The sequence below is a fragment of the Hibiscus syriacus genome, unplaced genomic scaffold (genome assembly GCF_006381635.1).
Source record: "Hibiscus syriacus cultivar Baekdansim isolate YM2019G1 unplaced genomic scaffold, ASM638163v2 tig00110187_pilon, whole genome shotgun sequence".
In the NCBI taxonomy this organism is placed as follows: Eukaryota; Viridiplantae; Streptophyta; class Magnoliopsida; order Malvales; family Malvaceae; genus Hibiscus; species Hibiscus syriacus.
The window spans coordinates 1355549-1372313 of record NW_024062618.1 but is presented as its reverse complement, the minus strand read 5'-3'; the positions used below and the strand labels follow the sequence as shown (position 1 = coordinate 1372313).

Here is a 16765-nt window from a genome sequence, read left to right as displayed (position 1 = left end):
CTCTTGAATGATATTTTAACATGCTCATTTGATACGAAAACAATGTCAATTTCATCTTCTCGAATTTCACCATCATAATAAACAATAGCTGAAAGTCGCACCATTTTTTGAGTTTAAAAGTGCGACAATATTATATCTGCAAAAAAAAAAACTTAAACAAACCTGATTAAATAAATTATATATGAACGAAAATATAACACAAAATTTTTTTTACACATCAACGTAAATAATTTAAATAATATAATTTTATATTATTACCTGCACCGCAAAACTATTTCGACATATGCTCATTCTTTTCAATTTTACAAACATAAAAATTAATTAAAAATAATTAGTATAATATTTTTTTTCAAATAATGATAATAAACAATAGGTATAATTAAAAAATTATAACAAAATTACCTTATAAAGAAAAATCGCACGAACATCTAAATCAAATATAAGAAGATTGCCAGAATTATTACTCGTTGACGGAATTGTTGTATTAATTTATAAGAGATGAGAGATGCGAGGAGAGATGCGAGAACGAGAGGTATTTATAAACATATAAGGTGCGGTACTTGCACCGCGTTATATGTAATTATTATATAACGCGAATCAGGGATCGCGTTAAATATAATTTTGATACGGTGTATAACGCGCGCTATACCCCACATGTAACCCAGTCAGCGTATAGCGCGGTACAGGGGCGCACTATACTTCACGTGGTGCTAAATTAGTATATAACACGGTTCAGGAGCGCACTTTACTACTACGGGTGTTAGATCAAAAAATATAATACGATATATATATCCAATCACGGGGAATAGCCTCTTAATTAGAAGGAAAAAAATGTTAAAAACGAGAATAAAAACGACTCCGACGAACGGGAAAGAATAGACAAAGAAGTGTGCAAAAGAAAGAGCTGGGTGCTTGAATTCCTTCATTCAGTATATTTTCATCTTCAAAGCTGCTTTGCTTTTAATTTCTTTAAAATCTTAAACCTATAAACGAGAATTATTGTTGTTCGTCTCCATTTTCTATATGTGAAGAAAATTCAAACGTGAAACATAGTGTTGACCGTTGGATCGGGATCGGAGTCCTCTCCTCTTTATATTTTGAGCTTCCGATCACAATGTCTTAGGGACTAGGATGGAAACGTCCTTCGGAGATCTTCCGTTTATCTCTAAACTACGGATACGAACAATCCGCGGAAGATCTAAACGATACACAACAGGCGAGTTCGTCTTTGCCTTCACCGGAATCGTCAACGCCGCAAGATCAGAAAGATCTAGGGTTTAGGATCGGTCTAGATTGGGTGACAGGGGATGACGAGGATCAGGTGGCGATAAGGCTGCAATCTAAATTGATGGTGGCGCTTCCAGTGCCGCAAGATACGGTGTCGGTCGAATTGAGAGAGACTGATGGAAATTCAGTTGGAGTTGAGATGAAGGTGGAGAAGAGAAGGGAGCCATTGCGGGCGGTTACGATGGTTAAAGCGGCCGGGTAAGGTCAGCAGAGTGATGGAGTCGGAGTTTTGGTTCGGTTGTTACGGTCGAATTTGGTTCCCTCTGGTGATAGTGGCCTGGTGTCTTGCGGTGACCATTGGAGGAGTATCACTTTGCTTAGCCTTTGCGGTTGTGCTTTAACGGTATTTTCCTTCTTTTGCTGCTTCTTTTCCTTGCCTTTTTGTTTTTTTTATTGGTCAAATGATTTTATTGAGAAATGTGGAACAGTTGATTGCGATGAAGTTTTAGTATGAACCTCTACTAATTTAACTTGGAGTTGATCGTTTTTAATTTAGAAGAAGACATTGGTATGAAAAATAGTGAATGTGTGAAAGTCGAAGAAGAAATCAGTATGAATAGTAGTGAGTGCTTGAAATGAAAGTTTTAGACGAAGGTTAAATTTTTTTGACTGAGATCTATGAAGAAATTAAGCGTGTTCCTTTTTCTCTGCTTCAGTAGTTTGACACTCATTGGTTGCATGCTTTCTGATACAGACATTGCCCGTTGAACTAACTCAATTGCCTATTCTGGAGAAACTATATCTTGATCACAACAAGCTCTCTGTGTTACCACCTGAGCTTGGTGAACTAAAAACCTTAAAAGTACTAAGGGTTGACAACAACATGCTTGTTTCTGTTCCTGGCAAGAATAATCCAGTTTTACATCTAAATCATGTTCCTGATAGTGTAATTACTGTATCAAGGTTGCAATTTTCATATAAAGGGGGAAAAAGGTTATTCTCGTCATTTTGAAAGGTCCAGGCTGTTGCTTTCTCACTTGTCAAAGTTACCTTATTTCTGTTGCTATTTGCTAATTTATGAGCAGCGGAGCTGAGACAGTGCATCGGGTTGGTGGAACTATCATTGGAACATAACAAACTTGTCCGGCCTCTTCTTGACTTCAGGTCACTTTATTGACAACTTATTTCTTTAAGCTCGTGGGTATATAGTTTCCTTCAGTCTAATGTTTTTCTCCAGTTGGATGGCAGGGCTATGGCTAAGTTAGAAATTCTTAGGTTATTTGGTAATCCACTTGAATTCCTTCCTGAAATCTTGCCTTTACACAAGCTACACCATTTGTCCCTTGCAAATACCAGGATTGCGCTGATGAAAATATAAGATCGGTGAATGTGCAAATAGAGGTACAAACTACACACATTAGCAGTTTATACGCTCATGCTTTCACATGAGCATGGACAAATTTATGATTAAAACTGCTTCTCGTGTTGTATTACAGATGGAGAATAGTTCCTATTTCGGTGCATCTAAACACAAGCTGAGTGCCTTTTTCTCTCTCATATTCCGTTTTTCATCTTTTCATCACCCTTTGCTGGCCTCTGCATTGGCGAAGATAATAATGCAAAACCAGGGGAATTGTGTAGTTGTTGGTAAAAATGGGAATGCAGTGAGACAGCTCATAAGTATGATAAGTAGTGACAACCGCCATGTGGTACATTGTACTTTCATGCTATGAATAACATCAGATATATCCATCTTAAGCAGTATTGTTATAATTCTTATCTTGTGTCAGGTTGAACAAGCCTGCTCTGCCCTATCAACTCTTGGTGGAGATGTTTCTGTGGCAATGCAGTTATTGAAATGTGACATCATGCAACCCATTGAAACTGTTTTGAATTCCCCTGACCCAGTAGAACTGGTTTCTGTGCTACAAGTTGTGGTCACATTGGCCATTGGATCTGATACTGTAGCTCAGAAGATGCTAACAAAGGATGTATTGAGATCGTTAAAATTACTTTGTGCACATAAAAACCCAGAGGTAATATCCTGATCTAAATTATTCTTATGTCAAATGTATGTATAATTAAATCTTTATATTTAATCAGGTCCAAAGGCTTGCTTTGTTAGCTGTTGGGAATTTGGCCTTCTGTCTGGAGAATCGCCGCATTCTTGTCACCTCTGAAAGCTTGAAGGAGCTTCTCATGAGACTGACGGTTGCACCCGAACCACGTGTGAATAAAGCTGCAGCTCGTGCTTTGGCTATACTTGGTATATTTCTTCCATTTTCTTTTTAACTTTGTTTGGGAATATTTGGATCTTGGATCATCCAATTATGTTATTTTGCAGGAGAGAATGAAAACTTGAGGCGTGCTATAAGAGGAAGACAGATACCAAAGCAAGGCTTACGCATACTGTCAATGGATGGCGGTGGCATGAAAGGTCTTGCAACTGTGCAGATCCTTAAAGAAATTGAGAAGGGAACTGGAAAGAGAATACATGAGCTATTTGACCTTATATGTGGGACATCAACTGGAGGCATGCTTGCTGTTGCCCTTGGTATTAAGTTAATGACCTTGGACCAATGTGAAGAAATATACAAAAATCTTGGTTAGTATGCCGCCTAAATATTATTTTTAAGAACACTCAATTTAGATTTCAAATTGTTTATCAAATTCTAACTTTTTTTGTAGGAAAACTTGTTTTTGCTGAACCTGTGCCGAAGGATAATGAAGCTGCAAGTTGGAGAGAAAAATTGGATCTGCTTTATAAAAGTTCTTCTCAAAGTTTCCGAGTAGTCGTACATGGATATAAAGTATGAATTTCTCTTTTATGTGAAATTGTGCTTGTTTCTTCAATACTGCTGAGTCGCTTTCATCTTTTCCTTGAAAACTCTGTTTCGGACTCGGGTGTGAGTGTCAGATACGGGCATGGCCAGATTTTATTTGTATGTATATATTTCCATGTACTCAGAGGATCGTTGGTGGATCATATCCTCATACCCATGTGTCGGACACATGAATAAAAACAAAGAATCAGAGCAACATAGTTGAAAATGTATGTCTATGAATGCAGAAAGAGGCATGTAATTAATTGACAAGTATACCTCAAACAAATGAGAACTTTTTTGTATTCCTAAATATATTTTCAGGGTTTTCAGAGGATTTACTAAATCTACTTTAAGGGTTGATCTTTCTATATATTGCCTTTAATCAATAAAACATGGCAATCAATTCTGCTTGTTATATTGTTGTTATTATTATCATTTTCAGAGGTGTTTTGCCATAGTAAAATAGATAATTTAAATGGCCATGTTTGTTTTACCTTTTGAAGTATCCTTATCTTTCAACAAGATGATATAACGTAGAGTATTTCAGCACAGTGCAGATTAGTTTGAGGTTGCTAAAGGAAATGTGTGCCGATGAGGATGGTGACCTACTAATTGAATCTGCTGTAAAAAAAACATTCCTAAAGTTCTTGTTGTGTCGACTTTGGTGAGCGTTATTCCAGCGCAGCAATTTATATTCCGCAATTATCAGGTTTGCGGTCAAAAATTCCTTGTTCTAGTATATAATATGAACTCTAATTGGGTTCAAGTATTATATTACTCATGTAGATATCTGTACAATAATTTATAATCCATTTCGGTAATATTTTGGCAGCTCTAAGAGTTAGTTTATACATTTATATATTTCTTAATGTGCAGTATCCTGTGGGAACGCCAGAGGTGCCTCTTGCAATATCAGAAAGTTCAGGAATTACCATTCTAGGGTCTCCAACTACAGGTGCTCAAGTTGGCTGCAAACGAAGTGCTTTTATGGGAAGTTGTAAACACCACATATGGCAAGCTATAAGAGCTTCTTCCGCTGCCCCATATTATCTTGATGATTTCTCAGATGGTATTTTTCTTCTGCTTGCTTAACTATTTTATCAAAAATGTCTGAACTTTATATTATTTCTTAACCTTTTATGTAGATGTATACCGCTGGCAAGATGGTGCTATAGTGGCAAACAATCCAACTATCTTTTCCATAAGAGAAGCACAACTTTTATGGCCCGATGCAAAAATTGACTGTATAGTTTCAATTGGTTGTGGTTCTGTGCCTACAAAGGTAACTGCTCTATTTTGTATTTTTAATGTCTAGCTTCAACTGGCTGTAAAACTATTCCTAATTCCAAGACTGTTTGAATTGCAAATCCTCATTTTGTAAATTCATGCAAAATAACAGGAAACTGAATAGGTGCTTTTTATACTGTTCCAAGTTTAATATGTTTCTAAGTAGTTCTTATATCTTGACTAATTGGAGAACAAAAATTCTAGAGATTATAATTTTTCTAGTTGCCTTTCATTGCATAACTTCTTTCCATGGATTCATGAGTATCTCTTTTGATGTAGGCACGAAAAGGTGGTTGGCGTTACCTAGATACTGGGCAAGTGCTGATTGAGAGTGCATGCTCTGTGGACCGAACTGAGGAAGCTTTGAGTACATTGATACCTATGCTTCCTGAGATTCAATATTTCCGGTTTAATCCAGGTATTATATCTTTTGGTTCCTTGATGAGTGTTGGAGTTTGCACCCTGGTTGATGGCTCTACTTTCAATCACTTTCTTCAGCAAACCATTTTCTTATAAAAAATCATCTTGGAATTCTTTCATTTGGAATTTCTCTTTAGTGAAATAATTATGGGATCTTCATTTTTTATGGTTTCCCTTGCAGTTGATGAACGTTGTGACATGGAGCTGGATGAGACTGATCCAACAGTTTGGATGAAGTTGGAAGCATGCGTAAAGGACTACATTGAAAACAATTCTGAGGCCTTGAAGAATGCATGTCAAAGACTTCTTCTGCCTTTTGCACATGATGAGAAGTGGACAGAGAATTTGAAATCTCAATATTTTTCCATGGCAAAGGTGCCAAGTGCAGGTATTATGCTTTGTTTTCAATAGTTCTTATATATTCTAACTTTCTGGGTGCTCTGCTGAATCTTTTTAATTTATTTTGTGTTGAGCTATACTAGATGAGAATAGCCCTTCATTAGGTTGGAGGCGAAATGTACTACTTGTTGAAGCTTTGCATAGTCCTGATTCGGGAAGAATTGTGCACCATGCTCGTGCACTCGAGTCATTTTGCGCTCGAACTGGAATTAGATTCTCTCTTTTGCATGACATATCTGGAATTACTGGCAACAACATTTCCAACACCATTTACCTCTCCTCTGATCACTGGAAGTTTTCCTTCAAGCCCACTTTTATTTGGTACTGATGCTGGCATGCAGAGGCTTGGCCGAATTGACACTGTCCCGCCTTTAAGCTTGGATGGATTACAATCTGGAAAGCCAGCTACATCGCCCCCAACTTCTCCTCCTGCCCCCAGGCAGCTCTCTTTACCTGTGCGGTCATTGCATGAGAAGTTACAGAATCTACCACAAGTGGGCATTATACATTTGGCCCTTCAAAATGACTCAGTTGGCTCAGTACTAAGGTCTAAAAGACCCTCTATTTTGTGTAATTACTTTTGAGTGTAGCTTTTGCCCCATCCTAACCTGCTCGATGCTTCTTTTTTCTAGTTGGCAAAATGACTTGTTTGTTGTGGCTGAACCTGGAGAACTGGCTGATAAGTTTCTGCAAAGTGTTAAGCTGAGCATGTTGTCAGTATTGCAGAGCCAGCGTCAGAAGGGTGTGTCGTCTTTTGCCAATATTACAACTATTGCTGATTTGATCCGCTGTAAACCATACTTCCAAGTTGGAAACATTGGCCATAGATATATTGGACTCCAAACCCAATTGTGCATTCATTTCCTATTTGCTTTCAGTGTCTTATTGTTGGTTCTTTGTTATCAAATCTAACGAACTTCTTTTGTGATTTTCTTGACATCTTTTAAAGGTCATGGAAGATGATATTGAAATTGTGGCATACATGTTTCGACGTACAGTCCCTTCTTTGCACATAACACCTGATGATGTTCGTTGGATGGTACAAATATTTCTCTCGCTTGATTATCCCGATATACAGATCAAAACACATGATTCCATATGCCTATCAATGTACTCAAAAACGCTCTAGCCTCCAATAGGAAGCTAAGGTATTGCTGCCTAGGGTTGTAAATGAGACGAGACAGATCGCGAGTTACTCGAGATCGACTCGATGAAGGTTCAATAAATATTCGGATCGAATGAGCTCGGATCGAATGGGCTCGACTTGAGCTCGAGCTTGACTCGAATTCTTAACGAATCGAAACGAGCTACTTGATGTTCGACTTGAAAAGCTCGTGAGCAACTCGAAAATATAATATATTAAGATTTTATTTTTTAAATAAATTATTAATAATATTAACATTTATGTATTGATTTTTTTTTTAAAATACAATAAGATTTTCATGTATTTAAAGTTTATATTTGAGTTTTAGGTTTCAATCGAGTTAAGTTTATTTTTTTTTATTTCGAGCATTTTCGAGCTGCTCACGAGCTTCAGTTCAGGATTTTGAGTTCGAGTTGAGTTTAAAAATTTTAAGCTCGCGAGTTTTCGAGTCAAGTTTCATTTAAAAACTTTCGAGTCGAGCCGAATTTAACAATTTTCGAACTCAATTCGATTCGACTTGATTGTCGAATAAATCCCATAAACAGTACAATGAAAAGGAAAGAGAGGATATAGCATGTGTATGAATAATTACAAAAAAATGTAATAGTTACAAAAAGAAAAAGAAAAAGTGGGGGCCACCATTCGGTTTTAGGGATTATACATAAAGTAAACCATTTGTGGTCAACCATTAATTACTTGAACAAAGTGTAACATTTTTACATTGTTTTTTTTTACTGGGAAGATATAGAAATTTAAATTTCTTGTACTCATTCAAGCCATTCATTACATTTAATTTTTTTGTATAGGATTTGTTTAATTTCTAATTTTTCAGTTGGGTATTTGCGTTTTAATGTAACATTAGAATTTTAATCAGAATACATTTTAAAATTAGTTTATTATTTGAATTAAATAAAAATAACACTATTGGAATTCAAACTAAATAATGTTAGGTCTTGCATGATAAACTTAAAAATTATGTTTTAAAAAATCAAAATGTTGAAAAAGAATTATTTGGTATATTATTATTTTTAAATATTCAATATAATTAGATTGTTTAATAAACATAAGTAGATTGTAAACTTTATAGGAGAATATTTTTTTAAAAAAAATAAAGAAAATATATTACAAATTAAAAAATAGCTAGAATTATAAATTGAAGATTAAGAATTGAACAGTGTCCATGCCTTATTTTAATATATATATATATATATATAATTAACATTAGATTTTGAATTTGATCCCTAAAAATCTCTCTTTTCCCCTTTCGGATTGAATTAATGCAAACTCTCATATTCATTGCATTGATAAAAAAATTCAATGCCCATCCAACTTTGTCATCCTTTATCATAGCTGAATACTATTACCATGTTAACTATAACAGACATTTGTGGGAAACAAAAATGTTTTTTTCTACCCCCTTTTCTTCTTTTTCTTTAATAATTTGATCTTTGGCCATTGATATATATTCCATTAGCCGACTGTAAAGGTGTATAAGCAAGTAGTTCATTGTCTGGCCGGATCAAGGTTTGAACCCAACACACCGAAACTGTTTTGTTAGTCTTTAGATCTTGGATTTGCTTTCCGATTGCTTTTCCAGTTTGTTTTATAATTTAATTATTGGTCGCAGTGTTTTTAGAATAATTATAGATATTTGGTTCATTGATGGATTAATTTCAGTTGGATGCTGTAAAATTTATTATGGGAATATTTCTCTAGATCTAGACTTCTTCATTCGTAAAATATCAGGATTTAAACATTTAACCTAGTTTAGAGTTTTAGTATTTCATCTCACTACACCAAGTGATAATTGATGTATGACTTTTTTATGCATCAAAGGATTTATATCACAAATAAGTATTTAAAATATATCATATTTTTTCATTTAAGCACCTAAAGCATTTGTTGATCAAAGTACCTAAAGTTATCATTTTGGTCAAAATAGATACCTAAAGTATATTATCTTTATCATTTAAGTATCTAAAATATTCTTTAATTAACGTCATGTGTCAACCTTTTAGAACTTAAATGAAAAAAGTATATTTCGATTATTTATTTTGACAAAAAATATTTTGTGTACCTATTTTGACAAAAAAATATATCTTTAAATACTTATTTTGACCACCAAGTACTTAGATGAAAAATATGATATCCTTTTGGTACTTATTTGTGATATAAGCCTATAAGAAAACATTTCACTTTTTGAGCTAATAGCATACGATGTCCCCAAACTATGCTTCAAATCTTAAATTAGTCATTGAACTTTGAAACATTTTAAATTAGTCTCAAATTATCAATATCATTTCAAACATGCTTTTTGTTAGTTTAACAAACTAAATGATCATCACATGCCAACTTAGATATACCGTGAAACATATTTAAAAATGTGTATCAAATTTTAAATATTATGCATGTAACACCCCAATTTAGGGGCTAAAAGTGGTGAATTTAATTGGTATTTTGGAAGAAATTGAGGATTAAATTATAAAATTTCAAAGTTGGCAGACCATTTTAGGAAGTTCAAGAAATTCAATGACATAGTCCTGAATTTAACCATTTTTCTTATATGTTGAAAATATAAGCTCATTTCCCCGATCAGTTTCCAGAAAACGTTCTCATTTCCTCTTCCCCTCAACCCTCATTTAAACTCCGATCTATGTACAATCCGACCATCGTTCGACGAACCGAAACCACCATCGTGTTCGTTGTTGACCGATGAACAAAACCCCTCAAACCTCTTGTTGTGAATCGGCATCATTCGTCGTTAATTTCAATCGGAAGTATCGTCAGTTTTAACTCAATATTCGTTGGTTTTCCATCGATTTGACCACCCGTTTTCGACACCTCCCACACCATCGTGTCCCTTGCATCGTTCCGAGTCCACCGATGACCTTTGCGTCTTCGTCGTTGCCGGTGCGTGAGGGGGTGAGGAAGTCAAAGTTTCCAACATTTCATAATCGAGTTCTCCACTGTTCAAAATTGTGAACCGAGCTTGGTATGTGTCTCAAAATGCATTAAAATATTTTTAGAAATTTTCCAGGATTTTTAGGGGCTTTGGGGACGTCGCACGCGCCCCCACTGCGAGTGGGGGAGGTTCGAAAATAGTTTGGGGCAGATTTTGAACCTGTTTGACCGGTTCGACCCAACCCGACTGCCGACCCGTTGACTGTTGATCGCCTTTAACCAGAACTTTGACCGACCGTTGACCTTTTTCGGGTATACCTATTCAAACGTTTTTTGATGTATTGAGTTTGTTTTTGGGGTCCGTTTCACCAAATTCAAACTCGATAAGCTGTTTTTCACTGATTTATCACCCGACTCAATCCGTTTTTCGGAATTAAGCTCTGTTTTAGATGAAATTTCTATTGTTATGTATTTGAGAAATTATTGGAAGTTGAATTAAAGATCGAGGGCGTTCAAATGAAATTTATATGGTCGATCAGTATGAAATGGAAATCGAGGTAATACATTACTACCTCTTTATGCTTTATGGAACATGTTGATATTGGTAAATACATGAATAAGATAATGTTTGATCTCATTTGTGTAGTTAATTAAGTTCTACACTCGATCTGAATACGGTAAAAATTCAGTAACTGAATGTGGCTCAGATGACTAAGATATGAAATGGGAGGACAATTGTAATTAAATTATAAGTTCTAAGATTAAGCGATAAAGGAATAAGTACCAGACTTGTAATTTATAATTTATCTCATTAAGGGAAATGTCAAAGGTATTTGAATGATAAATTATGAAAATACTTCGATTAGGTAAAATTACAAAATTACCCTTATGTTGGAAAATGACAAGATTTGTCTCTGGAAATTGATTAATAACTTTGAAAAGACATATTGATCTAATAAAACTATAGATGTGCATAAGAAATGCTAGTTTTGCTTAGAAAATTTGGATAACCGGTTTTTAACCCCAAGAGGGTTTGTATAAGATACTAGAAGTTTGATAAAGAATCATTTTAAGTACAGATATTATCCGGGAAAGCAATTAACCCTTAGATCTTCAAATTATATTATCCTTGTTAAGAGTTTAACACCGAAATTATCTGGTTATGAAATTACGAAAATGCCCTTGAGAGGTAAAAATAGTCTAAGTTGACTCTGAATGAGAAAGTAACCGGAGAATTTGTACTTAAATCGATAAATTACTGATTTAATTATTGAGATCCTACTTTTGTATGGAAAATTCCTGATAATTCGTTAGTAACATCTGAAAAGACTTTTAACCTGGAAATCTCCGAGTTATGAGTAAATACCTGAAGAATAATTTATCGAGAGTGCTCTTCTGTCAGAATTGTTCGAATGAAATGGAATGGATGATAAGTCTGAATTAAATAATAAGATCGGACGAAAATGATTGAAATACCTTAGATCTGTAAGATGACCAAAATACCCCTAGAATGGAAATGACCCAAGAATATTACCAAACTCAGGAATGATTGGATACCATCAAGCTATGAAATGAATGGAATAAAACTGAGCACTAAAATGACAAAAATACCCTTATGTCCTAGACTAAGTAAATGTCTTGGATTAATTGAGAAATTCAAATAAACATAGATGTTGTACTGCTCTTAAAAGTTATGGAACACAACTTAAGCCGGTCAACCAATGTTAGTGCTATATCAGTACTTGAATGGCATAGGTACCACTTGAATTCTTGTTCGTCTCCTCAAGTTTGGATTGATGATAATTATGGAAGTACTCAGCTCAGCTCAACGCTAGAGCGCATTCGATATTAAGAAGTGGATATTCGTGAGATAAATCAACCACGAATACCAAAAATGATTTTAGTATATGACCAAAGTGAACTAAACGGAAGTACAACATGTATCCGAAACGCAGAAGCGTCTGAATTACTGGGGAAGAATCTGAAGTAAATGAGATAGATTTGACTACTAAATGAACCAAGTAACCTTAATGACTGAGAATTTAGTAAGTGATTGGATGAGTCTGAGAAATCCAATGATCTTGCATGATGTATGATTCCTATGGGTTATGAACTAAGAATTAAATACGTTGACAATTCGTGATATTGTTGCCATTTGGATAGAAATAAAGATTATTTGGATCCTCTATCGCTTCCTTAAGATATATTCAACGATGATTCTGAAGATGATCTATAGACAAGAATTGTTGGTATTAAAGAGTGAATACCCTGGAAGGGCAATAAATTGACCAGTTGATAAGTTTTGGGAGTTGTTCGATAGCCCGATCGATTGATATGGATGGTAAGTGCCCTGAATCTTCATTTCTCCTTTATCAGTTCAAATTACTCCGGTCATACCTGAACACTTTCCTGATGCATATGAATCATAGAAGGATTCTGAAGTATCAACCTTAAATGTCTAACTAGATCGATTAGTAATTGATTCTCTTCAATAGAACCTCGTTCCTGGAATCTGATCAAATTGCACAAGTTTCATGTTATCCATACTAATAACTATAAAATGCTGCTGAAAAATACTTGGATCCTCTAGTGTGTTCCATATGTACTACATGACGGTTTTATATGTTTTAAAATGAGTTTTAACGAAAGTATTGATTTACTGGTTTATGAACCATGACAACATGGTATATGATCCCCCTTTATGGTTTTCATCAAAAAATATGAACTTTTCCTGTTTTATGGAATCATGGAAACTATTGGTTTATGAACCATGGTTTTATGTTTCACTAGTTATACTCGAACTGTTTTATTGGGATATTATATGGGTAGAATAGAAGTACAGCTCTGATCAAGCTGGAAATTTCTTACGGACTTAAGGTGATCCTTGGGTAGGCTTTCGGGCCCCAAGGCACTCCTTTGGGTTAATCATTTGACTACTTATGGTGTACAGGTGGAAATTTGTTATATGATTATTTCATTATTACGGTTATGACATATTACTGGATCACGATCCATGTATTACAATTTACGGCTAAACTGATTTCTATTGGATTTTTATATGGATATGATTCTGAAGTATGGAGGCACAACTCTGATCCAGCTGGTAAGACCATACGGATCTAAGGATATCCTTAGGTAGGCCCATAGGCCCCAAGGCATATCCTTAGGTTGGTTTCCTTTGCTGTGTGCTTAAGGTAACCCTACGAATCTAAAGATACCCTTGGGTAGGCCCATAGGCCCCAAGGCATATCCTTAGGTTGGTTCCCTTTGCTAGGTGCTCATGGTAACCCTACGGATCTAAGGATACCCTTGGGTAGGCCCATAGGCCCCAAGGAATATCCTTAGGTTGGCTATCTTTTTGCTGTATGCTGAGGCTAAGCCCTACGGATGTAGTTATGGAGAACTGCATAATAGAGTTTGGTTGGAGGGTTCCACTATGGTTTTAAAATATTTATATCTTTTCACTGGTTTTGATTGGAACACACTAGACATCCTATTCGACCTCATGAAAATGTGATACTATGAATGCTTCCTATGAATTGTGATCTTCGTGGCTTCTACTCGATGAACTACTAATGGAACCCCGGATTATCTCGAAAATCGGTATACGTCTGATTCAATAAAGAAATTATACGGCTTACCATTTATCTGTATGTCCTGTAGCATCATCTGGTAGTTATGTATTACTGAGCTTTCCGAAGCTCACTCTATTACTCACCATTGCAGGTTAAAAGAATGGTACCAGTGCAGCTATCGACACCAATAAGGGAGTTCTTCCGACGTTGCTTGCAGAGTATGGTATATGTGATTAGGGGCATGTAGATTGTATTTTATTTTATATCTGATTCTGAAAACCTGTTCTATTTCTGAATATTAATAAATCATTTTATGATTTTACATGTTTTAATAAAAAGTTTTAAATTTTTTGCTATTTTTACGGTGGGTCGCTCTGGTGACCCTAATGTGACACTCCATATCGGATCGGTTATTCGCACCGGTATGAGGGGTTACAATGCATCATTGTATAAATAATGTAGATTTGATGTGTTAAAAATAATCTTATTAAATTTTAATAAAATATATTTTTTACATGATACTAACATTTTTAGTTAATTTTTTATTTGACATAATAGCTAATTTGACTATCAATGTTTAATCATTATCATTTTTAATCTTGATTCCAAAATTTTCAAGGTTAAATTTATTAATTAGTATTTTATAATTAAAACCAAATTGACATAATATATAAGTGTTAATGGTTAAATTTATTATGATGTCAATTATGAGTATATAAAATTGATGAAAGATATTATCGTCGTGACTTGTTCTCCTTAAATTGTTTATTTTTAAAATTGATATAGACTAAATTGCAAATCTTTTGTGAGGGACGGATTTTTTCAATTTTAAAAGTGAGAGTGACCTAATTACAGATGGTCATGGGTCAGGTCGGATTTTTGGCTCATCTGAACCCAATTTGATTATAGCACTCTTCCACATGTCATTTGACCAGACTCGGATCTAAAGAAACTTCACCTTACCCGAAGCTTGACTCAATTTTTAAGATAAAATCTCATACCCGATCATATATATATATATATTCTCATTTTTATTAGATAAAATAAGAATTTAAATAAAAAATATAGATAGAGAGGTATTATAACAATTATTTCTAAATATATAAAGATCAATTATACTATTATTTATAAGTTAGATCGAATATTTTTCACCTTAAATTCGAATCTGATTTGATATTATTTTTCAAAATACTCACCCTGATTTGATATGAATATTAATTTTAAAAAAATAATTTTATAATCAGATTAGATCAAATCAAAATTCGTCGGTTTCAAGTGAAATGTTGATACCTAAACCTAAGAGGATCTTTTATCATTCATTGTTGGTGTAATACACAATAAGTTTGACGCACTTTCACTACTTTTCATAGGCTTGATATTTTAAAAATCTAACTGTTTAATTAATTAACATAATTATAGGTTGAATTATATATATATAAACAAAAGCAAAGGAGAGAAATCATCGGCACTAGAAGCCTACATTATGACCCTTACCTAATAACCTAAAATTGTGTTTAAATAAATAAACAAATTCTAAAGTTTGTTGTTAATCTTATTGAATTGGATGACTAACGTTATTGATTGAGATTGGGACATGATCCATATTTGATATGTTTCAATTTGATTTTATAAAGTTATTCTCTTCAAAGATTTAAGTTTGGGTTGAATCTAGATTTTTGAAGCATAAGATTGAATCAGTTTAAAAAAATAAAAAAATTTGATGACTAAAAAGTATAATTATCTCTTATATATTTAAAGATAATATACTCTCTTTATATTTTTTAATTAATTCCCTATTTTACTTCATAAAAATAAATTATATATATATATCTTTGTGTCATATAAGATCATGTACGAATTTTTACCTAAATTCTGGTAAAATTTTAAATCAGATAAACTCTTCTTAAACTCAAATCAAATAACAGATAAAAAATAAAATACTTGAATCAAGTTCAAATAAATCAAAAAACCTGACTCGTGCCCATTCCTAATTGAGATGATGCTAAGCAATCCGAAAGTGTGGGAATATAGTAATTTTCTGGTAAAGGATAAAGACAGAAAACCATCCGGAAAACATGCATTACAATCTGCATGCTTTTCACTGCAAATCAGAAGCAAGCAAAATGATGATGGTAACCCCATCCAATTATGCAGAAACTCATGCTGTCCACTTTAATAAAGTTATTTACTTTATTAAGGTCAGAGAGATGCTCTCAAATCCAAAAACAAGCAAGGGGCCATCACTTTCTTCACCTAAAAAAACCCTTCAAGAAAGATCAAAATGTTTCATAAATCCAGCTTCAAAGACCCCATCTTTTTCCCAGAGAAAAAAATGGCTGCTGCTGGTTCAGCTCCTATTGCAATAGGCACAAGGGGAACCGTAGGATCGCTGCTCAAGAAGGAAATCGAGTACTTCGCCAAGCTCGAGTTAGAAGCACATGGCGGCGTTGGTGGTAGTAGTAGTAGTGGTAGGTCATGGAAATCACATGTACAAGTGGAAATGGATTGCTCGAATGGTCATTCGAGGTCCGGTTTCTGGTTCTCGATCGTCGGCTGGAAAAGGAAGAAACGAAGAGCAGGCAACGAGAACAACAACGGCGGGTTCTTACCGAGTATGTGTTCTGCAATCGAAGTTGCAGACATGAATAGATTTAACCTATGTTGCACTGATACGGATACGGGGACGGGGACAGGAAACGGCAATTTCTAAAATTACAGGGTACGGAAACGACAAGGATATGAAATATAAAATAATTTTAAAATTATAAATAGATGTAAAAAATTATAAATAAAGTCAAATATCAAGACTCAAATCACAATATTAAGTTTAGAATAATAAAATTCATAAACAAATCACAATATTAAAATATCAAGTCTTAAGATTCAAACCACAATATTAATTCTAGAATAATAAAATTCATAACCAAACATTCATAAATTTCAAGTGGTCCATAACTCTAAAAAGAAAATGATGTAAAATATTCATA

General features: G+C 34.3%; 1 protein-coding gene and 1 pseudogene across 1 annotated transcript; both read left to right on the top strand.

The window, feature by feature from the left end:
- Positions 1 to 1114: 1114 nt before the first annotated feature.
- Positions 1115 to 7287, top strand: LOC120217361 (annotated as a pseudogene).
- An 8823-nt stretch (positions 7288 to 16110) lies between these two features.
- Positions 16111 to 16488, top strand: LOC120217360. Its single transcript, XM_039214496.1, has one exon. The coding sequence runs from the start codon at positions 16111 to 16113 to the stop codon at positions 16486 to 16488; it is 378 nt and encodes a 125-aa protein (XP_039070427.1).
- The last annotated feature ends 277 nt before the right edge of the window (positions 16489 to 16765 follow it).

Coding starts and splice junctions, on each gene's coding strand:
- LOC120217360 (XM_039214496.1), top strand. CDS start 16,111: ATGGCTGCTGCTGGTTCAGCTCCTATTGCAATAGGCACAAGGGGAACC.